The sequence below is a fragment of the Chionomys nivalis genome, chromosome 1, assembly GCF_950005125.1.
Source record: "Chionomys nivalis chromosome 1, mChiNiv1.1, whole genome shotgun sequence".
Taxonomy (NCBI): Eukaryota; Metazoa; Chordata; class Mammalia; order Rodentia; family Cricetidae; genus Chionomys; species Chionomys nivalis.
This window is the reverse complement of record NC_080086.1, coordinates 134329252-134355594: the sequence shown is the minus strand read 5'-3', so window position 1 is coordinate 134355594 and position 26343 is coordinate 134329252. Positions and strand designations below refer to the sequence as shown.

At 45.0% G+C, this 26343-nt stretch overlaps 1 protein-coding gene across 1 annotated transcript in view; it reads right to left on the bottom strand.

The window, feature by feature from the left end:
- The window catches only part of Alk (ALK receptor tyrosine kinase), a 722226-nt gene that overhangs the window by 5134 nt on the left and 690749 nt on the right, over positions 1-26343 (bottom strand). The window contains exons 22-28 of the mRNA XM_057785256.1: positions 26205-26269; positions 24301-24430; positions 22014-22111; positions 17075-17167; positions 14051-14152; positions 2596-2730; positions 1831-1921 (exon numbers count right to left, since the gene is read on the bottom strand). Coding sequence (XP_057641239.1) covers positions 1831-1921; positions 2596-2730; positions 14051-14152; positions 17075-17167; positions 22014-22111; positions 24301-24430; positions 26205-26269 — 714 coding nt within the window. The remainder of the gene's footprint in view (positions 1-1830; positions 1922-2595; positions 2731-14050; positions 14153-17074; positions 17168-22013; positions 22112-24300; positions 24431-26204; positions 26270-26343) is intronic.

Sequence of the window (26343 nt, the reverse complement as noted above, 5' to 3'; positions counted from 1 at the left end):
GGAAACTCAACTGAGAAAAGTTTCCATAAGATTGGGCCATAGGCAAGCCAGTAGGGCTTTTTCTTAATTAGTGATTGGTGGTGGAGAGCCCAGCCCGTTGTGGGTGGTGCCATCCCTGGGCTGGTGGTCCTGGGTTCTATAAGAAAGCAGGCTGAGCAAGCCATTGGAAGTAAGCCAGTAAGCAGCACCCCTCCATGGCCTCTGCATCAGGTTTTGCCTCCAGGTTCCTGCCCATTAATGGGCTATGGTATGGAAGTGTAGGGCAAATAAGTCCTTTCCTCCTCAGATTGCTTCTGGTCAGTGTTTCATCACAGCAATGGTACCCGAACTGACGCATATGGGTAGCACTAACTGAACTTAATGGGTTATCCAATGGGCACGCAACAAAGATGAACAACAAAAAGAAGACTCGAAGTTGGGAAGGGGCCATGTTTGGGAGATGCCAAGGAGATGGAGGGGGTACAGTGCACGTTGTGGGGCGTGGGGAGGAGGGAGAACGTAAGTCGAAGGGCGAGGGTGTTGAGGTATAGGAAGAATATGCTGATTTAATTTTGAACCCTGATAAAGATCAGAGTCTGGAGGGAGGGGAAGATTGGACATAATAGAGAGAAAAGCAGAAACTGATGTGAAGTCCTGAGGGGTAGCTGGTGATGTCCTGACAGGGAGATGGACTGGGGAACGGGGTCACTGCTGGCAAGTCTGTGCCGGAGAGAGGGAGTAGAGCATCTCCCCACCACCACCGCTATCCCCACATGATGATGAGTGGGGGGGGGGGTACCTGCTGAAGATGAAGGTGAACACTCACACTTCAGTCAAGATGGGGGGGAAGTGGGAGAGGGATCTACAGAGAACCCAGGATTGCTAGGAGTTCTTGTGGCTTGGAGAGCTTCTCCAAGCCCAGTTCGCTCCTCTGTAAAATGGGGTAAAATTAACCCTCTATGAGAACAACATAGAAAGACCCGGGAAAGCGACTCGTGTGGTATAATCCCTTGCGAGTGCTACTGACGGATGGTTTAAAGGTTTCTCCTGATTGCTTCAGCAATTATCCAGTTACTATCCATCTACTTAATGTGTCTAGCCAGGTCGGCAGTCTTGAGAGCTTTCATTCTCCCTTGAAAACCCAGCTTCAGCTACAGATCATTAGCTATCTAGCTATCCATGACGCTACAACAAGATGGCTGCCTAAACAAGACCCGGACATCAATAGACACCTAACGTGGAAAGGGGAAATCTCGGGGGCCCCAAGCCTAGACAAAGAACTGTGGTCAATGATGATGGCTCCCCAGGGTGGAGTCCTCTAATTGGTTATTCAATATCAAGTGATTGACCCTGAAATTACATATATACAACTAACACAAAATGGACTCAAGAGATTGTATTTATATGTACATATATGTAACAATAACAGTCAAAGAAAAAGAGGTCATGAATTTGAGAGGCAGTAAAGAAGCTGGGTGGGGGTGGTTGGAGAGGTTGAGGAAGGGAAAATGATGTAATTACATTTTATTTTATTCCCCCCCCCTGTAATTACATTTTAATTGTTAGAAGATGACAGCGAAAGCCATTCACTATCTAGAGTATTAGCTAATGCTTTGGAAGTGAACAGAGTCTGTTGGGCACTGTAACTAACAGGTGGTAGTGAAGATCGTGGCCATTTGCAGTGTCTATTGTAGGGCATGGGCAAAGCGAGATGCCAATCATACCATTTCAGAGATTACGAGTATCGAACCTCACGATCACCAATCCTAGAAGATTATAAATATAAATATCGAATCATAGAAAACGTTGCAATGGAGATTAAAGTCTGGACAAGGGGAGGAAACATTTTACCTGGGTGCAGTACTCGATCCTCTCTAAAATGATGGCAAAGTTGGGTCTGTCTTCAGGTTGATGCTGCCAGCACTGAGTCATTATCCGGTAGCTGAAAGAACAGACACTTAATTGTTCAGAAGAAGCACCCGGGGTAGACTTTGTCGCCCCTAGCTCTTTTCTCAATCAAGCCAAAGCTTTAATGATGGGAAGCCATCAAAGTCCACGTGGTTGACCTATTCTGCCCCCTGCTGGTGAGAGAGGGAATCACGCCTAAACGTAAGTCTTGTGAAAGTTACCCAGTTGTTTACATCAAATCCCACTTTCCTGAGGCCATGTTTAGATGGGGTATTTTTATTCCCCATCTTGTTTTTGGAAAAGAGGTGAGGGGATACCATAGGGGAGCAGGAAAAAAAGAAGGAAAACATCAACAACAAAAACAAATCATACACACACACACACACACACACAAGGGGGAGAACTATTTAAGGGCCTTTAGAGTGCTGGGCTGACCGAGTGTGTCTGGGATGCACATTTCCAGGGGCGATTCTGAAATGGAAGACTAGCGAGTCCACAGCCTCCAGCCTGGCAATGGACACCTTTCTGGGGTGACATTATTGTGTCTGAAGGGCTGGAAGACCAACCCATCTTACTGAAGTCTGTGGCACCCTGTGTTTGGGGACATCTTAAAAGAAGGCTACCACTTCCCCTTTAATATTAAAAGATTTAAATACTTAAAACCAAGACCGTGCTCAGTTTCTAGTAGGAAGTTCCCAAAGGTCATACACAGGCCCGGGGCAGTTCTTGGGTGGGTCCATCCGTCCTCCACTGGTGACAAACTCCAGAACCTCCTGGTTGCTCTTGCTGGGGTATGGCATATACCCAAGAGAAAATATTTCCCACAGCAGCACTCCGAAAGACCTGGGCATGGAACAGAAGACACAGATATGGATGTGCATGCATGCACATACTCAGACACTTAAGTTTTTAGTATGTTTTCCATTGTGCCATTTTCTGTAACAAAGGGCGCTGTGTGTTTGCATGCACTTGCATGTACACACACTTGTGCACACACACATGAGCTCAAATGACAACGACCGTCTACCTTGTTTTTTTGTTTTAAATAATTATTTACTTTGTATTTGAGTGTGTGTGGGTGTGTCTGCTCATGTGTATGAAGGTGTTCATAGAGGCCAGAAGAGGACACCAGATCCCCTGGAGCTGGAGTTACAGGTGGCCGTGAGCCATTCAGTGTGGGAGGTCCTCTGGAAGACCAGCAAGCTCTCTTAACCATGAAGTCTTTTCTCTTGTCCCTAACTTGTTTTTTTAAATTAAAGATTAAAAAATATATCCTTAGATATGGTCTCTCGGTGACTCAGGGTTCACAAGAAGGCTAGACTGGCTAGTCAATGAACCCCAGGGTCCCTCCGCTTCTGTCCCCCAATCTTGTACATTGTAAGCTACACTATCTCTCAACTTTTTTTCCTTCTCATGAGTTCTGGTGATTGAACCAGGTCCTTGGCTTGTAACCTACAAGCACTTCACGGACTGAACTATCTCTCCAGTTCAGAGGACTTCCTAGATCCAGAAACCTGGAAAGAATGGGCCGGGCAGTGGTGGTGCACGCCTTTAACCCCAGCACTCTGGAGGCAGAGGTGGGCGGATCTCTGTGAGTTCAAGGCCAGCCTGCTCTACAAGAGCTAGTTTCAGGACAGGCTCCAAAGCTACAGAGAAACCCTGTCTCGAAAACAAACAAACAAACAAACAAAAAACAAAAAAGAATGGCCAAGCACCCATAGGAATCTCTATTAAAGGATAACCTGTTAGCATGCTTTTCATCCCGGTCAAGCCCTGAGACTAAATTTCTTCTGCATAGTCATAGCTATAGAACCTTGATGATTTTGCTCATTTCATTGTAGCACCAGTTCCATACTAAACATTTTATAAATAGAGTCTGAAATGCCTGGGAAATATTCCATTGAGATGTAACATGATTGGCCTTAGCACATTGCTTTCAGTTTTCAAAGTATTTTAAACATTGCATGAACACTTTTTGCACTTTGATTTTATTTAATTTTGTGAGCAAGTCTCATTTTGTATTTTAACCTGACTTTAAATTTGCTATATAATCCAGCTAACTTCAAACTCAAAATCTTGAGTACTGGGACCACAGGATGGGCTACTACACCTGGCTTTTGTCCATTTTTAAAGATTTCTTTAGAATAAACCATCTGAAACTAAAAGAATAGTAAAACTCAATACTTCTAGGATAATAACTAGATTTAAAGACACTAACCCTGAAACCTTCTTCATACATATTGTTGATTTTGGACACTCAGTTCTGTCTACTCGGTGGTGTTACTCTCACGAACTCTCGACGTATACATTAATAATAATGTTGACCCATTTAAAGTGTATGGGTATCTTATCTGCATGTATGTCTGTACACTACATGCCTCCAGTGCCCATAAAGGCTCAAAGAGGGTGTCAGACCCCCTGGAACTGGAGTTACATGTTGTAAACTATTCCTTTACAGTGTGTGAAGATATGTCACTGTGACTAGTTTAATAAAAAACTGAACAGCCAATAACTAGGCAGAATTTTCATGTACAGAGGAGTCTGGGAAAAAGAAGGGAAAAGAAGCCAGTTAGATGCAAGACAAATTGGACACATAAAATGGGATAGAGCTAAAAGTCACATGGTAGAACGTAGATATATATATATATATATATATATATATATATATATATATATTTAAATTATAGGAGCTAGTTGGCTGTACAATAAAAGAACTTCTGGAGGCATCACAATCCCTGACTTCAAACTCTACTACAGAGCTACAGTACTGAAAACAGCCTGGTATTGGCATAAGAACAGACAGGAGGACCAATGGAACCGAATAGAAGACCCGGATATCAACCCACACATCTTCGAACACCTGAATTTTGACAAAGAAGTAAAAAATATCAAATGGAAAAAAGAAAGCATATTTAACAAGTGGTGCTGGCATAACTGGATATCAACATGTAGAAGAATGAAAATAGACCCATATCTATCACCATGTACAAAACTCAAGTCCAAATGGATCAAAGACCTCAACATACAGCCAGTCACACTGAACCTTATAGAAGATTAAGTGGGAAGTATACTTGAACACATTGGCACAGGGAACCACTTCCTAAATATAATCCTAGCACACAGACACTGAGAGAAACAATTAATAAATGGGACCTCCTGAAACTGAAAAGCTTCTGTAAAGCAAAGAACATGGTTAACAAGACAAAACGACAGCCTACAGAATGGGAAAAGATCTTCACTAACCCCACATCAGACAGAGGTCTGATCTCCAAAATATACAAAGAACTCAAGAAATTGGTCATCAAAAGAACAAATAATCCAACAAAAAATGGAGTACAGACCTAAACAGAGAACTCTCAACAGAGGAATCTAAAATGGCTGAAAGACACTTAAGGAAATGTTCAACATCCTTAGTCATCAGAGAAATGCAAATCAAAACAACTCTGAGATTCCATCTTACACCTGTAAGAATGACCAAGATCAAAAACACTGATGACAACTTATGCTGGAGAGATTGTGGGGTAAAGGGAACACTTCTGCATTGCTAGTGGGAATGCAAGCTGGTACAGCCCCTTTGGATGCCAGTGGATGCTGGATACTGAACCCAGGTCCTCTGGAAGAACAGTCAGTGCTCTTAACCACTGAGCATCTCCCCAACAGCAGAGTCCTTTCCCCTCCCTGCTCAAACAAAACAAAGCAAGAAAAACAAAACAAAACAAAACAAAACAAAACAAAACCCATGCAAAGACCTCAGGGCAGAAGTGCTTTCAACCTAATATTTTGTGTTCATTTTAAATTAATTAATTAGTTAATTAAGTTAGTGTCACGGGAGGGCAAGGCACAGTGCAAATGTAGAAATCAAACAATTTCCAGGAGTGTGTGTTCTGAGGACTGAACTCGGGTATGGTGGGGAGTACATTTTCCTACCGAGCAATCTCTCCAGGTCTGTTGGAATATGGTAACTCTTGACTTCACATGGTGGAGTGTTTTACTAAAATTTGCTAAGCTATTCCCTGGTTTTCTCCTATACATTGTCTGTTCACATCTTTTGCACGGTTTTATCTGTCAGGGCAGAATATTTTAGTATTTGGCCTTTGAGTTGTAGACATCTTTTGTATGTATTAAATCGTTAGTCCTTCAGCACAGCAGAGATGACCCTGGTGGTGGGGGTGCTGGTGAGCTGGCCCTGAGGGTGTGAGAGCAGGAGAATGCCTCACCTGCCACCCCTTGCTGCCTGTTGCATTGGGTTAGCTAGCTGGGGCAGTGATGAGGAGCTTGCCTGGAGGGGAGGATGAGGGAGAGCTGGTGGGTTGACCAATCAAGAACCAGGTCCAGAACCATGATGAGACTTTTTTTTCTTTTTTTGGGGGGGAGGGGGTCAGAGAGATAAATGGGATGGGGTGCATGGTGTGAAATCCACAAAGAATCAGTAACAAGTTAAAGATGTTAGTCCTTTATCAAAAATAATAATGCTTAGTTTTTTGGAGTTGGAGGTAGGGCTAGGGACTGAATCCAGGGTCTTGTATATTCTAGGCAAGTGTTCTACCACTGAGTTGAGTCTCCCTACTTCCTGTTTTAAAATGTAATTCTGGGTAGTGTCATTTTGGCCCTGAACTCACTCTGTGACCAGGCAGGCTTTGATATTGCAATCCTCCTGCCTCAGCTCCTTAAGGAATTATAATTACAAGAATAACCCACCAGGCTTAGCCAAAACTCATCTATTACTTGCTTTATGATGTAACTGTATAGTCTATCAAAGGCTTGAGTTTTTAGATAGTTAAATATATTCATTGAGTTTTTTTGTAATTTCTTTTATTTGTTTTATAGTTATGCAATCTTTTCTTCACCAAGGATTAAATAAATGTTAACTGTTTTCTTGGTATGTTTGTTTTCTCTTACCTAAATCTAGTTAAAATTTATGTATGGTGGGAGGGAAGGGTCAAAATTGCTTTGTTTCTCTGAACAATTCTTCCAACACTTTATAAAATGATTCCCCCTTCCCTATTGGCTTTTGATTACAGAAAGGGCTGTTTTTAGTAGGCACACCTACCTATCTCTTTCATCTATTTGCTTTCTACATAGACAATATCCTGTTTTGCTTTTTTTAAAATCTGTGTTTTGACAACAAATAAGACATTTTCCTCTTTTTAAAAAGGTATTTGATTTCCTGTTACTTGTTTTAAGACTTTGGAGATGATTCCAGAAATAATATTTTCTACTTTGATGACATTTTTATTTCCAACTCTTAGTTTAATGATCAGATTTTGGAGAAAGAAAATCTGTGTTTGCTCTAGTATCTCCACGCATTTTCTGCCCTTGGTAAACATTGCCCTAACGTGGTGGAGAAAGCACACTTCTGTGGAGCGGGAATGGTTTCTTTTACTGTTACTGTGCTGGTGAAATTAGCTGTCTGCAAACTGCTGGGGACATGAATTATCCCTTCTCATGTGGTCCTTCTGACCTCTTAGGGAAAGGAGACCCTCCCCCCAATACAACAAAAACGACACAACAAGCAAAACCCAAAAGCCAACAAGGAAGCTGTCTGAAGAGCCCCAGCTACACATTCTCTGCTTGTCTATAGACAGGTACATACAGATAGGTACTAGCTGGTGATTGCAGTCAGCTTTTTGTTATTTTAAAGACAAAGTCTGGATGTAGCTCAGGCTGGACCAAAACTGTTTAATCCAGGTGGGCCTCAAACTCCCAATCTTCCTACTTAGGACTTCTGAGTGTCAAGGTTACCGGTGTGGGCCACCACATCGTTTGAGAGAACCCAGGTGTTATTTTGCCTTCCTGATGTCAGTGTTTGCTTTTCTTCTTGAATAAACAGATATAGACATACGCCCTCTCTGTCCGTTCTTCCTCTGCTCCCTCCACAGAAGTTCAGAGTGTGTTTCCCTCGTTATTTTTCATATTCTTTACCGTGGGAAGACACCTGCAACTAAGACTCTGTATTACAAAGTTAACTTTGGTTTGTTTTTTCCATTGTAACATTGTTTTTAAATATTCCCACGATCCTTTTTGTGGCTTGATTTTTCCCCCCTCACTGGATCTTGTAGTATGGCTGAACATTTTCCCGTGTTGATGCTGTAGGCTTAGTGTGTTCTTATTTATATTGCTCAGCAGTTTCTGTCCCCTTAGCTTTCCATCCCCGATTGAGGGGAAGTTAGGCTGCTGTTGCCTTTTCTGTTTTGTAATCCAGTGGGGATCCTTGCCCAAGTGTACCTGTGTCAATGCTTCTCTGACGTGACACTCTCAAGGGCAGAACTGACTGGGCGAAGGCCACTCATGTATTCTGAACAATTACTAACTTGCTGATGATATTCTGCCTCTGGGTAGGTTAGATGGCTGTCACTCTCTTTGGTGCCCATGATTCCTCTGGAGGGCTTGTTAAGATGGATGGGTAGGCGTCACCCCTGCAGTTCCTGCTGCTGAGGCTTGAGGTGGGTGGGAGGGGAACTGATTTCAGAGCTGCTAATGATGGGTTCCAGGTTATCCACTATCTCTGGCCTGTCTACCCACTTTGAGACTCAGTGGATTAGTTAGGCCAAGGCAAATCTCACGGGCCTAGAAATAACCATGATGTTAAGTTGGGAGTGTAGCCCCAACCCCTGGCATCCATCCCGGCTCCCTTGGCATAGGAGTTGTATTGGTCTGGACTCCAAATCCCAGCATGCCAGGTCCTGACCCCTTCCTGGAGGAGGGTCAGAACCACTCCCACAGGGTATTTAAGTGGGCTCTCAGAGGAGAAGCACGTGGTTCCAGGTTTGCAGCGGCTCCCCACTGTCCTGTCTCTCTGCCATGCGGGTCGAGTACTGTATGTAATAAAACGATGGGCATTTTGATTTGGTTTGATCTGACCTAATTGGATTTCTTTGCACCGGTGGAGCTGCCCTTCTTACTATTTTTTTCTTAACACAAGGCACTTGCTCAAAAGAGCCAACATGGGTCAGAAGGGGAGTCCTCCATCTTTGGACATTATCTCAATATGGGGCTTTCAGAACTCAAGGACATTTCCATTGTCTTGTGTTTTCTGTGCTAGGAACCATTTCCACGCCACTTTGATTCCCTGACTTTTTAACCTCTGGCCAGTTAGTTTCTCTATTTATTTTTCTGGTTGAATAATGCAGAGGTATTATCAGCTCTGGCCTGGAACTTCAGGCGACACGCTTGCGTGGTTCCCGAGCTGTGCGGCCTGACACTTAGTGGTTACCTTTACCCCACGTACGTCCTGTTCTGAACAATGTTCCTTTATGGCTTTGGCATTTTTATCTTTTGTATTTTCTGTGTCCTTCTTCCCGGGACTCTTATTTTGCTAGCTTATCAGATCAATTGACTTAATCCTCTCAATGTTCTTCTCTTTTTTTTCCTACACCTCCCATCTCTTTAGAATTGCTTCACTTCCCTGAAGTTTAACTAAATTCTGTATTCCAATCCAGCCACAACTTTTACATCTCAGTTATCAGATGAATAAAAGAAACATTTTTTAAATAGAATGCTTCACATTGTGAAAAGATTGTATTATCAATATTGTGTTTTCATGCACTCTATACCCAATTCTCACTATTTTTAACAACATATTCACATGGTACATTAATTACAATTAATGGATTAGCATTAAGGCATTATTAACTAAAACCCATAGTTTATTCAGATTGCCTCAATTTTCATTGAATTTCCCTCTTCTCTTCCTAGATCCCATTAGGACATCATATTACACTGAGCTGTCACGTTCCCTTAGGTTTCTCTGGATGTCCTTATTCTTTCTCACTGTGCAGGTTTGAGCAGTCCTAGACAGGGGTTCAGTGGGATACCTCTCAGCTGGGGCTAAGGAGTGTGGGGAGGACTACATTTGTACCCCTTCATCTTAGGAGTATGTGTTACCACGGTGACGTGATGCTGATGTTGGCCTTGACTTGGCCAGGCTCTCTCCGCCTGCGGGCAGACTGCTGAGGCACTTGGAGGTCTGGATGTGGACTGACAGCTCACTTTCCAACTCCCTCCCTGCCCATCGCCTGGAATTTCACACAACTTCGGCACTAACAGTAGGTCCCTCCCCCCACCTCTGGCTATGCTTCCAGAAGTGCGGATTTGTCCTCACACCCAGTCCCACCCAGTCCCATGACCCCTGGATCCTGTAGGTGGTGACCCAGGGCCAGCTTGAGCCATGGTTCATGCTGAATTTATGGGATGCTGGAGTTCAGTCTCTTGGACTTCCTCTTCCTATCTTGCTCAGGGGAATCGTGCCACTGCCCATCCCTTATAACATTCTGCAGTGGTCGGTAGTTGGAAATGTGGCCTCTGCTCTTTGTCCCTTCTCTCTCCTTGTCTGTCTGCCTTTCCTTCCCAGCATGTAACCCAGTCATGCTAAACTCTGTCCCTCAGACAGCCTCCTGCCGCCTCCCACCAGGGCTAAGCCTTTCTTAGTGCGATCCTCTCTCTACCTGGGAACGTTCTATTTTGTTCTCCTGTTAAAAATGTCTCTCTTTGGAGAACATGAACAAGGAAGTCAGGACCACGAGGGGTGCACCCACCCACTGAGACAGTGGGGCCGATCTATTGGGAGCTCACCAAGGCCAGCTGGACTGTGACTGAAAAAGCATGGGATAAAACCGGACTCTCTGAACATGGCAGACAATGAGAGCTGACGAGAGGCCAAGGAGAATGGCACGGGGTTTTGATCCTACTTCATGTTCTGGCTTTGTGGGAGCCTGGACAGTTTGGATGTTCACCTTCCAAGACCTGGATGGAAGGGGGAGGACCTTGGACTTTCCACAGGGCAGGGAACCCTGACTGCTCTTGGGACTGGAGAGGGAGGAGAAGAGGAGTAGGGGGGGAGGGGGAGAGGGGAGGAAGGAGGGGGAGGGAAGTGGGAAGTGGGGAGGAAGCGGAATTTTTTTTTTCAATAAAAAAAAAGCAAAAAAAAAATGTCTCTCTTCTACCTGTCCTATGCCCACTCTTCATGGAGCCCTGTCTCTGCCACCACTGCCACTGCAGGTTCCTCTTTCTTGCCTGCCTGTGGACTGGCAACTTATGCTGGGGAAGTTTCCTATCTACTTCATGTATGAAATAATGTGTGAATGCTATGTGACCACATGGATGTGATTCTGTTTTAAATGTATGTTTTACACGTCCCATATGTCTCTCTTGTTATTTGGATCCATTTAAAATTTGCACGAAATTCCTGTGGTTGCTCTAAAAAACATGTGGTTTCTCCATGCCTTGTGCCTTGTGACTGCTACCATCTTGACTAAGGGCAAGGAGGACAGGTCAGAGGACCTCATTGCCATCTTGTCTAAGGGCAAGGAGGCACCTCACCCACATCTTTGCTATGGGCAATCACGTGACCACTGCCTGCTGCCTTGTAAGCTCTCCTAGATTTCAGGGACCCCACCCACCTGAGGCATATCTGTTAGCTAGGACTCTTCGACTTTGATTCTCCATTTCCTTTCTCTCTCCCTTTCTTAACTTTATGTGCAAATAGAAGCTAGGCTTAACTCTGTATGTGTGTATGTGTATGCAATTTGAATTCAACCATGTATATTTGTACATGTACTTACTGTTAAAAAATGTTTTTAAGCAGTCCTAATGAACTCTGTTTATTGCATCTCCTTCTAGACTAAGAAAGCAGTAAGTCTCAAGCATTTTAAATTGGTATGTACTTCTTAAATGATGATAAAAATATGGTTAGATCTATTACAACATACAGTATATATGATTCAACTCTGTTTTAAAATGTATTCTGCATAGTGATAAAAATTTAAGGTTATAAAGATATATTTCAGATTAACAAAAGCTAAGTACTTATGTCTTTGCCAAGGGTTCAACACCAAGCTTCTAGAGAATTTAAATAAGTAGCACATGTGTTTGATACCCACAAAATGGCTATCTTGACTTCTTTTCTGGGCTCATTAAAAGGTTTTATTTTGACAATAAAGGAGCTTCAATTCAAAATCATTGCTTTTCAAGCTAAACCTGGCAGGAATATAAAGAAAAGTTCTAATCTTATGCACTCTGCCAACCTGTTGTAGACTGTTGAGGAATGCAAGTCAAGAGTCATCTTATAAATGACTAAGCTTTTTAATTGTGGCCATGCTGGGTACTGATGCAATCAATTAGAGGGGTAAAGCCTTAACTAGCCATCTGTGTGCTTAAGACAAGTAACTAAAGGCAAAGTTTACCTACTCATCTATACCCAATAGACAGCCCTCCCTCAAATGCTCAGAAAGCTGGAGAATATGGCATTTAAATGTTTAATTGTTAAAAAGCTTTTTGTAACAGAGAGCCAGGCTGACTCCTGGTAGCCACCCCATTTCCTCCAAAGAAGATAAATGGGCACAGAAGAACGTCTATCTGCAACCCACGTCATCAAGTGAAAGCGCTAGCCACTGGACAACTGTCTTTCATCTAAACTGCTGAAGATCTCCAGACAGTGGACAACAGGGCACTGGAATCAACTGCCCAGGGCAAGATAGGCTGGTCTTCCTACAGACTCCTAACACACAGGATCTTCTGAAGCCTGTCAGGTCCTGTGCTAACAGCAGAAGGCAAATGCTGCCCCAATGCCCCTGCCCTCAACAACCATGGAGGACCCTGGGGAGTGACTGTCCAGGTAGCCAATCAAGTAAGTTTTGGGCCAAGTTTTTAATCAATAACTCAGGTAAAATGTTATCCTTCTCAAGAACTCTGATGCTGTTTGATGGCTGGGAGATTTACCAGTTTAAAAGGGACAACCTCACAAAACAGATTTCAGCATAACGTCTTACCATGCATGTTTCAATTAAAGGTGTTTTATGATGCAAAGCTTTAGATGTGAGGGTCAAAGAAAGTTTTAGGGTCTAAAAAGTGTTTAAGGTGTACAGATGCAAGTAATCAGATTTCTCTCTCATTTCGCTGCCGTTCATGGATTTAACATTAATCAATAAAATTCTGATAAATTATTAATCTCGCTCTGGCAGAGTACTATCACTACTATTCTGCAAGATAAAGATTTTAAGTTCTCTTTGGTCATTTTCTAGCTCTAAACCTCAAAGATACTTTTCATTGTGCAAAAACATGCATCACAGTTATTTCTGGCATAATTATACTGCCGTTTATACAATGTACGTGTCTAAAACTTACGTTTTCACAAACTCAAAGAACTCTTATACATTCCAGGGAGCTAGCTGACTTGGAGGATTCACCTTAAACAGGTCATATGCACCCCTCCCTCATTTACCAGGCCCTCAGAGCCTAAGCTTCCCACCTTTCCCTGGTCCTGACACCCTCCCCGTCAATCACCAGGACTGAAAGAAATATATTTTTTTTTCCCCTAAACTTGGCCTGTTCTGCCAGCACCTTGCCAGGCCCAAGAGACACTGGACAGTTCCACAGAGCCTGGACAGCAGTGAAACACCAGATACCCCAAGACATGGCCAGCATCCCAGCTTTCTCAGAGCCCCCAAGAATTCAATGGCTACAAATCAGCAGGAAGCAGTCTTGAGAACCCGGTGCCCCATGCCTGTCCCACTTGCTATCCTCTCTAATTTCCCCCACATTTTTACGATGAAAGATACATGGGAATGTTAGGATTCTGCTGGCCTGGCCTGTCACCAGGCAGGATGAACCCAGGTAGTATCTTGTCCCTTTAAGAGACAAGTTCCCATTCTTAATCTCTCTCTTCCTACCAAGGCAAGCTCATCTCAGTCCTCTCTCCCCTCTCTCCCCTCCCCTCCCTTCCCCTCCCCGCCCCTCCCCTTCCCGCCCCTCCCCTCCCCTCCCTCCCTCCCTCCCTCCCTCCCTCCCTCCCTCCCTCCCTCCCTCCCTCTCTCCCTCCCCTACCCTCCTCTCCTCTCTTCTTTCCTCTTTTTCTCTCTCTCTGTCTCTCTGTCTGTCTCTCTGTCTCTGTCTCTCTGTCTCTGTCTCTGTCTCTCTCTCTCTTTCTCTCCCCCCCCCTACTCCCAATACCCTCTAAATAAACTCTATACCCAAGCTCTCTTTGCCTGGTGTATTCTGTTTCCCGCCCACATTCCTCACTTGCCATGGGACCCACCAAGGTCTCTCCTGCTCTGTATCTTACACCTTCTCTCTGGCAAAAAGAGCTCTCAGAGGAGCTTGGTCCAGTTGGTCCAGGATCCTCACTAAGTCACAGTGATACATGAAGGAGGGCAGAGGAAAGACTCACCACGTATCTGTTTTAGAAGTAAATATTCCTTCCATGAAGGCCTCTGGAGGCATCCACTTCACTGGTAGCATGGCGCACCCACCCTTTCTATAGTAGCTGGCCCTGTGGGGGAAGAAGAGGAGACCAAGCTTGGATTGGAAGGGGTCAATGAACAGAAGCTCTGCCTGGAAACCTGAGAAAGACACTGCAACACTGCCTGTCAGTGGGAAAAAAAACACTGAAATTAAAGACCAGTCCTGGGTGTCTGGGGAGGAGAGTAGGGGAGCACAGATCATTTAGTTAAAAATCTTGGTGTCATTTAATGGCCCACTGGAGGCGCAGAGGAAAAGATCTATGCAGTGACTAAGATCCCTGCTAGTGGCTGTTCAGATTTCCCTGTTGGGTTTTATTATAACTCACAATGAATAACATTACTCCAGCCTTATAAGTACAGCATGTTTGTGATGACCTACAGTAATTTGACTTCCAGAACGGGAGGGCTGAGAACAGGGCTCGCGCCCTATTCATTTCTGATCCTCCGTGACATTGAGACAGTGGCATTTCATTCACTGTTGGCACTCAACAAATAATCCAGACAGCTGGCCAGAGGCCACTTCCCACAACACATCCAGACAGGGCTGTCTGAGCATGGAGCTGGCTTAGCACGTAGATGAATTAACTTATTAGTTTCATCAGTAATGCCATTGATGCAACTAGCTAATAAGAACTAATAAATTAACTCATTTACCCGTTAAGCCAACTCCACACCTAGCCTGATGTTCTGTGCCTGTGCGTGTTATGGGAGGCGGCTTTCCACCAGCTGTCTGCACTAATTAATGACTTCAGTAAACATGTTCTGAGTATTAGGATGTATCAAGTGCTCTGCCTTGTACTGAGGACATAAATAAATCATAATTTCTCTTCCTCCCAAGGATTCAGTTCACTGGAAGATACACCACACCCCTGAAATCGCAGTATTGACACCGCATATGATAATGGTGTGGTGGTTATGGAGTTGAGGGATACGGATGAAAGGTTGACTTTCTGTATATAAAGTAAGGGCACATACAGGGGTGGCATTACAGAGAGCTGGCCAAGGAGTTCTCTCCAAAGACCATTCCTGGTTTCAGAACATCGTGGTCAGCAAGGATGCCTGAAGTCTGGAGATAGGAATTGTTTCGGTTTGGATCTTAAGGGTCCCTAGAAGCCACGTGCTAGAGCCTTGGTCACCAACCTGGTGCACTTCTGGGATGCGGTGGAACCTTTAAAAGGTGGGGCTTACCAGAAGGCAGTGAGGTCATTAGGAGCAGGCACTTGAAGATGTGTGGACCACAGTCCACTCTTCCCCTTTTCTGGCTTTGTTTTCTGTCCACCATGAGGTGACATGATGGCACGTGCTCCTGTCCCCATGCACCGTAATCCGGAAGCAACTGAGTCAAACATATGGCCATGGACTGAGGGCACTCTAACTGTGGTCCAAAGTCAATATTTTCATCCCTATAAATTCATTTAGCTCACACATTTGTCACAGGAAGCTGTCAGAAAGGAAGCCCCAATAAGGGATGACAAGCTGGACAACATGCTACACTGCTCTGTTTGAAACTGGAGGCAGTCCTTAATGTTCTGAGAAGGTACAGAGAGGTGTGCAGAGACTCGGGGGAGGCTGTGACCATTAATGCTGATTTCCAGCTTCCTAGACTCCAGAATGACCCGGATGATGAGCCTCTCTGGGTAAGCCTGTGAGGGATTATCTTGAGTAGGTTAAGTGAGGTGGGAAGACCAACCCTAGAGGAGGATGACATCATTCCCTGGACTTGGGTTCTGCACTGAAAAAAAAAAAAAAAAAAAGAACAAAACAAGCTGAGCATGCATTTATCTCTCTCTCTGCTTCCTGATTGTGGGCGTGGTGTGGCCAGCTGCTCCAAGCCCCTTCTGCCTTGATTTCCCCACCATGATGGACTGCACCCTTGAGCTGAGAACTGACTAAACCCTTTCATCCCTAAGTTGCTTCTGTCAGGGTATTTGATCACAGAGATGAGAGAATAGCTAAGCTGGGAAAGCCATGCGCAGACGGCAGCAGTAGATGACTCCAAAGAATCCTTCACTGATTCCGGCCTCCACACTCTGTGGCCTTAAGGTCTCAGTGCAGAACTGACGGTCCTGGCCCCTGGAGATGCCTCTTGATTCTCACCCAAGTCCTATGGAGTTTCCAGATGTTTGTCCTCATTCCTCCGATAATGAAAGTGCTATGTAACCATGTTCCCACTTCTGAGCATTAGGGAAGGGACCAATGAGTGACCATGTAAAGCAACAGTTTGCTCATCTTGTCTAGCAAGGCAGAGTTGCAAATAATTAGAAAAATAAGAAACTACATGTTGGGAAATAAAATGCAACAAAACCACTACATTTTATAACAAAACCCTTTAGTTAATACTATCATTATGATTATTTATAGTGTTGAGGACCAAAACTGGCCCTCATATGTGCATGACAAGTACTCTACCACTATGGTACATCATCGTTCCTTCACTGGTAATTTTTATGTAGTCTTGAGACCATAATAGAGGGAAAAAAAACAATGAAGTTGAATTTCAGAGGGACTTTTGCGTTTTGAACTATATTTCTATGTTTCTGAATTTTGGCAAAGCCCAGGACCCTGTGTATCCCAGGGAGCTTGTGTCTCTGATGATGAACGCCACTGCAATTATTTAGAATTTTTGAGTGTTGAGGGCATGGGTTGAGTAAGATGTAAAGACCACTTCAAATCTTGTCACACATCAAGTGTCCGTGTTACTCTGTTATAACACAGCAGGATGAGAGAGTTGGAGCCAGAGAGATAAGCCAAATGAAACATCCTATCAATAGCTGCTGAGAACAGATGAGGCACTAATCAGAGGTTCTTCTATCTTGGAAGGCACTAATTGGAAGTCCATATCGGGAGTTGACAAGGTACCAGATGATGTAAGGTGCAGACCAGCATAGGCATCTATTTGAGGAGACTGGGTGGTGGGGGAAGCCCTTGATTCACCAAAGCAATTCTCTCACCTGTAGATGTCTCGGGCCATCCCAAAGTCTCCAATCTTTGCTATTCTTCCAGCTCCTGGACAGGTTAGAAGACAGTTTCTAGCAGCAATATCCCTGGGAAGAGGATTGAATCAGAAAATAGGTTTCTTAATTTTATTCATAAAACGTCCTAGCACCTTCACCTCCAGTGAAGTTCAAAGTGCTCTTTTCTTCTCCTTGTGTTTATGCTGTTGTATTATACCACACTGTGGAGGAAATAGCAACGCCAATCCAGACCAAGATTAGGGGATCTGTTGCAAACTGTGATGGCTTTAATGAGAAATGCCCCTCCTAGGTTCACGGATTTGAACACTTCCTGTTTTCTGGCTGGTGATGTTTGGGGGGAGGTTGTAGAATCGTTGGGAGGTGGAGGCTGGAGGAAGTACATCACTAGGGGTGACCTTTAAGTTCTTACAGCCTCACCCCACTTCCAGTTCACTCTCTGTGTTTGTGGGTGAAGATGTGATCTCTTAGCTTACTGTGTTTCTTTCACCATTGTGGACGCTCCCTCTGGAACTGTGAGCCCAAATAAACTCTCCTTTGATCATGGTGCTTTATCTCAGCAACAAAAAAGCAACTAATATTGAAGGACTCTCTAACAGGACCAAACATGGTATTCATGGTGCCAACAGGTTTGCCCCTTTCCCCTTCCTTGCTCAACCGTTAGGTTACATTCCTAAAGCTAGCCCCCAGGGTCCATTCCCTTATTTGACTACTGACTCATGCCTGAGACTGAACTCCAAGCTCCAACTATCAAAACACCATGGTCCAGCAATTAAAATTTGTTGTTGGACTACACTGACCAACCTGTCCAACCAGGACTTACTAATTCACCCTATCAGACGTCCCCCTTTCTCCTTAAAACCACTCCTGCAGAAACACCTACTTTCTGCCTCTGAAGATCCAGAGGCACCCCCCTCACTTGCCCCTGCAGCCTATAAATCTTCTTTGTGGCGAGAATTTGGTGTCTGAGTGTGTTCTGTGCTGACTCCGAGGCCCCTTATACATATAACAATGCTTAGTGAGTTATTAGTCATGGAGTCAACTATAATGTAAAGTAGAACTTGCTGGTCTTTAACAAGACACTGTTAAAGGCTAATTCTCATTACAGTACACAGCGTATTATAATCATCCTCATTTTATGAAAAATCTAAGCTAAAGGCAGACAACACAGGGGCATAAGAAATACTACCTGGCTTTGGGATATTTTTATACATAGAGTATAGTGTATAGTGTTATACATAGAGCTAGTGTTTTGCCAGTAGTTTGAAGAAATGTTCCAGAACAGTAGGACTTCAAATTCAAATAGGTTATCATATTTCCAAGTATTTCTAGTTGTGTTTTGGTTTTGTTTTTGTTTTTTCAAGACAGGGTTTCTCTGTGCAGTCCTAGCTGTCCTGGAACTCGCTTTGTAGACCAGGCTGGCCTCATACTCACAGAGATTCACTTGCCTCTGCCTCCCAAGTGCTGGGATTAAAGGCGTGTGTCGCCACCATTGTCAGGCTGTTGTTTTGTTTTGTTTTTGTAACAGCCGGTGTGGTTCCTCCACCGGTGACTGTATCTACTGCCTTTGCTAAGCTATGCAGCTAGGCAGCTGAAGAGACACTTCTGAGTGGAGAAGCTGGCATTCTGTTCCCAGGCTCCAGGCGGCACACTTTCCTGCAGCACACCTCTGAGGCCCCATTGCGGAACTTCCCAGACTTGTCCCCCTTGACCCCAGACTGCTTCTGCCTTGACATCCATGTGGGAACCAGACCCCAGCCTGCAGTCTGGAAAGCAGTGCTAATCCTGTTAAACCCAATGCAGAAAAATAAAAACCAAACGCAGCAAACAAAACAAGCACCTTACGAGCACAGATGGTGTTTTATACTTTTAAATGGCTTTGTGGAGGTTCTTATCCTTGGTTGAGGGAGAAGTTGGAGGATAAACAACTGGCTAGGATGGCTTTTAAAAATGAGGAGGGTGGTGGGGGTAGATTTCTCAATGGTTATGGAACCTGCTGTGCTAGTCTGTGATAGGAGGACTGGGTTTAGATCTCCGGAACCCATATAAATGCCAGGGATGGTTGGTGACATGCCTGCAGTTTTAGCTTTGGAAGGTGGATACAGGAGATCTTCAGGGCAGGCTGGCTAGCAAGACTAACTGTATTGATGAGCTCTGGTTTTGATTGAGAGACCCTGCTTCAGTGAATAAGGTGGAAAAGTGAAAGAGAATACTTCCTGACGTCACTCTTTGGGCTACATGAGCACACACATGGTGCGCATGCACTTACACAAATGTGCTCTTGGTTATGGAAAACATGCATGTATATACACACCAACATCACACACACAAACACACACACACACACACACACACACACTGAAAAAGAAAGTAGAAAGCTTGGGAAGGTAGTCTATGTCTCCATTCTTAGCATTTGGAAGGCCGAGATTGGAGGACCTGAATTTCAGGCTATTCTGGGCTATCTAGCAAGTTCTAGGCTAGCCTGGGCTACCTAGTGAAACCTTATCTTAAAATGTAAAATAAGAGGGAGCTGGAGAGTTGGCTCAGCAGTTAAGAACACTTGGTGTTCTTGCAGAGAACCAGCACCCCTGTGGTGACTCATAGGCATTCGTAACTCCAGTTCCAGTGGATCTGACTTCCTCTTCTGACTCCCACAGATATCAGACATACATTGTGCAATACCTACCTGCAGGCAAAACACTTGTACTCACAAAAAACTAAGAAGATAAAAGGTTAAATTTAAGTATTTTTAAAAGTATGACCTAGGGATAAAGACTTAAAATTCAGAAAAATGGTCTGGATTGAGACGTAAATGCTTGTTAATGCCACCAACCCAGTTCATAAGGTTGAAGTTGAATTTTTGAGGAGCACATACATCTTGAAATCTCAGCAAACCACGTCCAAAAGCAACAAATTTTGGTGACGAGAGAAGGTGGGGGCGTATCTCTAGTTGAACAAGTCTGCTGAGCGGCAGCCGGGGACTCTGAACAGTGGGAGGGAGAGCCAACTGTGTGAAGCATCCCACGCGCCTCTCAGCCAGTGGGAAGCTGCAAAAGGCCCTTCCCTGATACAGAGCACCACAGGAGCCCAGGAGAAAGGGTCTGATGGAGGTGAGCAATTTCCAGATGGTCTCTTTTGCTTCCAACAGGTCATCCAATACAATCTTCACTTGACCTGTGACAATTCAATTTCTTGAAGAAGAAAAAATGAGAGGCTGGGGAGATGACCCAGTTGGGAAAGAGCTAGATGTGGAAGCATGAGAAACCGAGTTTGGGTCTCCCACCACTCACATAAGGAGCCGGGGTGGTGGCCTGTGTTTGTAACCTAGCACAGGGGAGGCGGACACAGGCAGATAGATCCCTGAAGTTCCTTGACTGACCAGCCTAGCTGAGGTGATGAGCTCCAGGCTAAGAGAAGGACTCTGTCTTAGCTGTAAGATGGAGGTTGACTGAGGAAGACACTTGGTACCAAGCTCTGGCATCCACATGCATGTGTGCACACTTGGACCTGTAGTCATATGTGTATACATCCACACACACATATGTGCTCCCCCGCCGAGAGAGAGAGAGAGAGAGAGAGAGAGAGAGAGAGAGAGAGAGAGAGAGAGAGAGAGAATTCTGATCTTCATGAATCATTTCTAGACCTGGAGGTGGTAGGAGTCTTAGAAGAATATGATCCTGGTATCTCTTATAGAGTGTGGGAGAGCATCATAAGGAAGTGATTTCAGCATGTCAGTAAAGGAAACTATTCCTGCAGTCGGATACTCTGTCGCTATGGTGCTCAACTGTGGAGTGCCAGCACTGAAGCCATCTCCATAGGAAGCAAAGGCAGACACTGAAGTCACCCAGGCGATACACAGATTGCTGGTAGATAAGTCCAGTCTTAAAGATCATGGTCAAAAGATGGAGAAGTGGCTTTAATGGAGGCTCATTCCCAAAGGAGCTCAAACTTGCCTCAACTGAGAAACAGAAGAGCCTGGGTTTATGGAAAGTTTTGGGGAAAAAAAAAAGGCAGCAGACTGTGTGGCTTTAGATGAAGACAAAAAGGAGTGATCCCGGCTGCCCTCTTGCTCCTGTTATTTCTATCAATCAGAAAGATTTGCAAGTTGGAAAAGGTTAAAAACAAGGAGCAGGACCGAGGACCAAAGCAATGGATGGGCAGGGAAGGGAGAAAGTGGTTAAGGAGGCTACTGTCTCAGAGTGACTTTCAGAACCTGGGTGAAGTCCACTTCCTGACTCCCAGCTTCCTCACTCTAGCAGGAGAAAGCCTGGCTGGTATACACCTCCACACGTCTCTTCTAAATGCACACAGAACTCTCGTTGTCAGCTCTGTGGCTATGTGTGTGCGCTAACGGTGATGAGCACCACTAATGGTTTGAAGGCATGGGCTAATAAATCATTGTGAGTTCGCTGGACTACCATTTACCGAGTTGGAAGCAGATCATTAAGAAGAGTAATATATATGACTTTTCAGATCTCAGATCCAGCTATCATCAACATCCATGAGGGAGGAAACACGTGATCTATGACGCTCATGAGCACTGAGCATGAGGATACCGCAGTCCACACAGCATTTCAACACAAGGTTCATGGAAACAACCTAGATGCCCCTCGACTGAAGAATGGATAAGGAAAATGTGGTACATTACACAATGGAGTACTACACAGCAGAAAAAAATAAGAACATCTTGAAATTTGCAGGCAAATGGATGGATCTGGAAAACATCATATTGAGTGAGGTAACCCAAATCCAGAAAGACAAATATAATATGTACTCACTCATACATGGCTTTTAGACATAAAGCAAAGAAAAATCAGCCTACAATTCACAATCCTAGAGAACCTAGACAACAAAGAGGTGCTCTTGGGACCAACGGAGACTCATTTGGGTTACAAGGATATGAAGGTCACTGGCTCACCGGTGGATGAAGTGGTTTTCCTCCAGGTACTGACAGCCACAGGCAATGTCCCGAGCCACATGCAGTAGATCCAGCATGGCCAGGGAGGAGGGCTGGTTCTGTGGGCAGAGAAGAGGCGTGTGCTGATGAGGCTTTTGCGGAAGAGAGAAAGCTGGAACATTGGCTTCTCTTTGTGAGGAAGCTGAGCCCACGCCGCTCTCCGAGGGCTCTCACCCCTTTAAAAACAAGTTGGTTTACCCCAAATGTCAAGAAATCCATCTTTTGGGATAGGCATGGCTTTGTATATTTAAAAACACCCCAGGTGAGTCTTATGTACAGCCAGGGCTAGGGTTGCCTAGGCCACAGGAATCCAACAGAACAGATAATCTTACTCTCATGTATTCTGCAGTTCTTCTACTCCAGACTTCCTGGGCATGATAAACAAGCCTTGGAGAAAGCCAATGGAGAATAATGTTTTTAAAATCTTCTATTGCAATGTCTTTAAATGGTCTGTGTATTTATTGTATTTTTCCATGTGTGTGTATGTGTGTGTGTGTGTGTTGTGTGTAGGTGGTTATGCATGTTTATAGGTTCCAGGCTGATGTCAGGAATCACTCGCTTTCATCTTAGTCATTAAGGAGGGGTTTCTCAGTCACACCCAGAGCACCTCCACTCAGCAACATGGCTGGTCTTGTTAGCCACTTGCTCTAGAGATGCCCTAGCTCAACCTTCTGGGACTGGACTGCAGGCAGGTTACCATGCCCACAAGACATTTCCATGAGATGATGTGGGGATGCAAGCTCCAGTCCTTGTAGGGCAAGCACGTTAGCCACCAGTGTCTTAACTACTGAACCATCTCTCTAGTGCTTAAAATGTTTTAAACATGGGGCTGGAGAGATGGCTCAGTGGTTAGAGCACTGGCTCCTCTTTTAGAGGACCTGGGTTCAATTCTCGGCACCCACATGACAGTTAAACCGGGAGATCCGGGTTTTATCCTGGTTTTCTATTTCCTGTGGCCCTGGCATGCCGATAACCTTTAAGGGTCACAGTTTTCAAATCTGTAAAATGGCATGAGCTCTGCACTGTTTGCTTCACAGGGAAATGTTATGTGTGGACGCTCAGAGGACAACAATGTTGACAACGATGTTGACGACAACAGTTTACCAGTGGGCTTAGTCTTTCCCTCCTGTCTCCCAGCATGCTGCTGTTCTTTTTCAAGGGGGTAAGATGGGACATTTTAGGTGTCCAGATGTGTCATCCAGCTGTTCGTGGAAACACCGTGGAGGATCCTAAAATGGGACTATTTTGCTTTTATTTACTTATTTCCTTTTGAAATAGTGGCTCAGTTATCCCAGGCTAGTTCCAAACTGAGAGTGAACATGAACCCGTGATTCTCCTTTGTCCGTTTCTCAGCTATGTTCCCACTAGCCCTGATTTGTGCAACATGGGGATTGAACCCAGAGCATCGTGGATGCTAGGTAAGATCTTAGACAGCTGAGCTACGTCCTGGGGCGGTGTTCTAAACAGCCTGATTGGAGATGGAGATTAGAGCAGATATCCCAGGGTCCCTGCCTCCTCTTCTAGTCCCCGTGAACAGTGTGGTCAGCTCTCCACCTTCCGTCACTAGGGTGTCAGGCTCACTTTGCTTTTCTCTGGCAGGGCTGGCGGCCACTGCTCTTCTTGACCTAGTCTTCTTTGTGGCAATCCCTTGAGAAAGCCAAGGTCCTGACCCCAGTCTGCTCTGCTCCTGTTCCTCGTGACTGGGGCCTCCTGAAGCCCCTTCGGGAAAGGTTTTACTAAACTCTTGGTGGCTGGAGATGCAGTGCTTTGTCATCCAAGTCATTCCTAGGAAGCTTCACTCTAACCCTCAGGCTCCACCTGCACAAATGTTAAGGTAAATGAAGGTAGGTTGCCCTGAGTATATGGCGCCTGATGGCAGTGCAGGGGCGGGAGGCTGGGCTTCATGGGCCCACCTTCGAGTTTGTCCCTCATCCATGATGCCACAAACACATATGCTACCCTTATACATATTCCAGCACGTTGTTATTATTATTACTATCATCATTATTTTACAGAAAACTACAAAGTCAGGATGCTGTGTATTATATTTATTTGAGAGAAGAGGTCAGTGGGTTCCGAATGAGTGGATGGGAAGCGAGTTAGTGACATGGCTGGCACACAAGTCCCTCTGATGACTCCCAGGATCCCATCAACCCTGCAATTTCCCCCACAACCCACTCCCGCCCCCCCCCCCACCCTTGCTCTTTTATTGACATGAACACTGAAGGGAAGAGCAGGTCTCACTCACTGGGCGAGGGCGCGTCTCCCTGAGGAAGGACTTGAGGTCCCCACCAGCCATGAGCTCCAGCAGGATGAAGCGGGGCAGGGCTTGCAGACTCACCCCGATGCAGCGAACAATGTTCTGGTGGTTGAATTTGCTGCAGGGCAGAGGGTACAGCCAAATTTAACTGAGCTGGGTCTGGGACCATTAAGAGAAGCCGGACACATTCATGTGACACATTAAGAGTCACAGTTTCAGCAACTATGTTGTAAAGCTGCATTCTACATGTATGGGCTGTGGGGTCCCTGGCTGAGCCTGAGGGCAACCTCCCTGGGGAGCTGGGCAGATGGGGCAGGCCTGGTGGGTGGTGAATTAGCAGGAAAGAATTCTACTGGAGTGAGGGGGACCTTAAAGTGACAAAGTATATGTGTGTGTGTGTGTGTGTGTGTGTGTGCACATGTGTTTGTGTGGGCATTGCTGTATGAATATATACTTGAGTTTTCTAAGGAAGGTCTCAGGTAGAAGTTGAAGGACTGGTTTCTGACAGGGAGAGCATGTGACTTGCAGCGGGGCAGACAGTCTGTGAAAGAGTCAGGAAGATGGCCCCACTGGTTTCTGCAGTCGCCTGTGGATTCCACATAGGTAGGGACTGATTGCAACACGAGGTCCCGAGATTTGGGTTACCTTGTCATTTTAGGATACGTAGAACAGTGGGACTGGGAAATCCCCTCCACACACAGTGAGCTGAGAGACTAGTGATTATATGCTGAAATATAATTATTATTTATTATTACCTAGTAGGAATATTACATAATTAAGCTCTCTTATGTAATTTTATACTTTTTAGGTTTTATTTAATACTCTCTCTCTCTATATATATATATGTATATATATCCAGAAAATAAATAAATATTATTTTTAAAGCAAGTGTTATCCTGAGTGTGTATGTTTCTGGTGTCTCAGAGCCCGTGAACATATCACTCATACAGCCTTGGCTGTATTCTCTTGCTACTTCAACCTGGACCACCGCAGGTCACCTCCCCAGGTCAGGATGTCTGGAGGTGGCATAATGACAGCAGAAGCTGTGAGCTTCCTTCAGGTATCAAGGGCAATGGTCTGCCTCCACCCTCAGGAGCCCTGATGTCAAGAGTAGCTGCTCTCGGTTTTGATGTAGGCCTGGTTCACCAGTTTCAGGGTGAAGCCAGTCCTGTCCTTGTAGATATGGGGTAAGATAGTCTGCTATCTTTCATCACGTTATGGCGTCCCTTCCTTTATATGGAACCTATGAGCTGGGATGGGCGAGGGACCTCAGGTATGGAAGAGTCAATTTGGGTGGGGAGGGGCTGGGGAGGGGTGGGTTATACCATCTAATGTCAGAACATAAATCACTTTCTTTCTTTTTTTGTTTTTTTTTTTTTTTGTTTTGTTTTGTTTTGCTTTGTTTTGTTTTTTGAGACAGGGTTTCTCTGTAGCTTTTGGTTCCTGTCCTGGAACTAGCTCTTGTAGACCAAGCTGGTCTCGAACTCACAGAGATCCGCCTGCCTCTGCCTCCCGAGTGCTGGGATTAAAGGCGTGCACCACCATCGCCCGGCAGTAAATCACTTTCTTAAGAGAGGAACAAGAATCAGTGCTTGACGCTGGGATGCTGGTTGTAGGTAGAGGGCTATCAGTGGTCAGGCCACTTAGATAATTTCTGAGATAATCACTGGAGATCGTTCCACTTCAGGGATCCTTCTGCTTGTTGGATGGTGGGGGCGGTCATGCTGGGACCAACATACCCTATTTCTCCTGGAGATACTTATCAATTAGGAAGATCTTCATAGGCCTCAAGGGGTGGGGAGAAAGGTTGGGGTCTCTGTGACTTTACCTGATGATCAGAGCTTCCATGAGGAAAGGGGTGGGGAGAGAGGCTGGGGTCTCTGTGACTTTACCTGATGATCAGAGCTTCCATGAGGAAATCCAGCTCATCTTGTTCCGAGCACACTTCTGGCAATGTCTGAAAGGAAGGGCGGGAGGAGACGGCGGCTGTGAGCTGTGGGTTGTAGCCTACAGGGACCTCAGGCTAAGGCT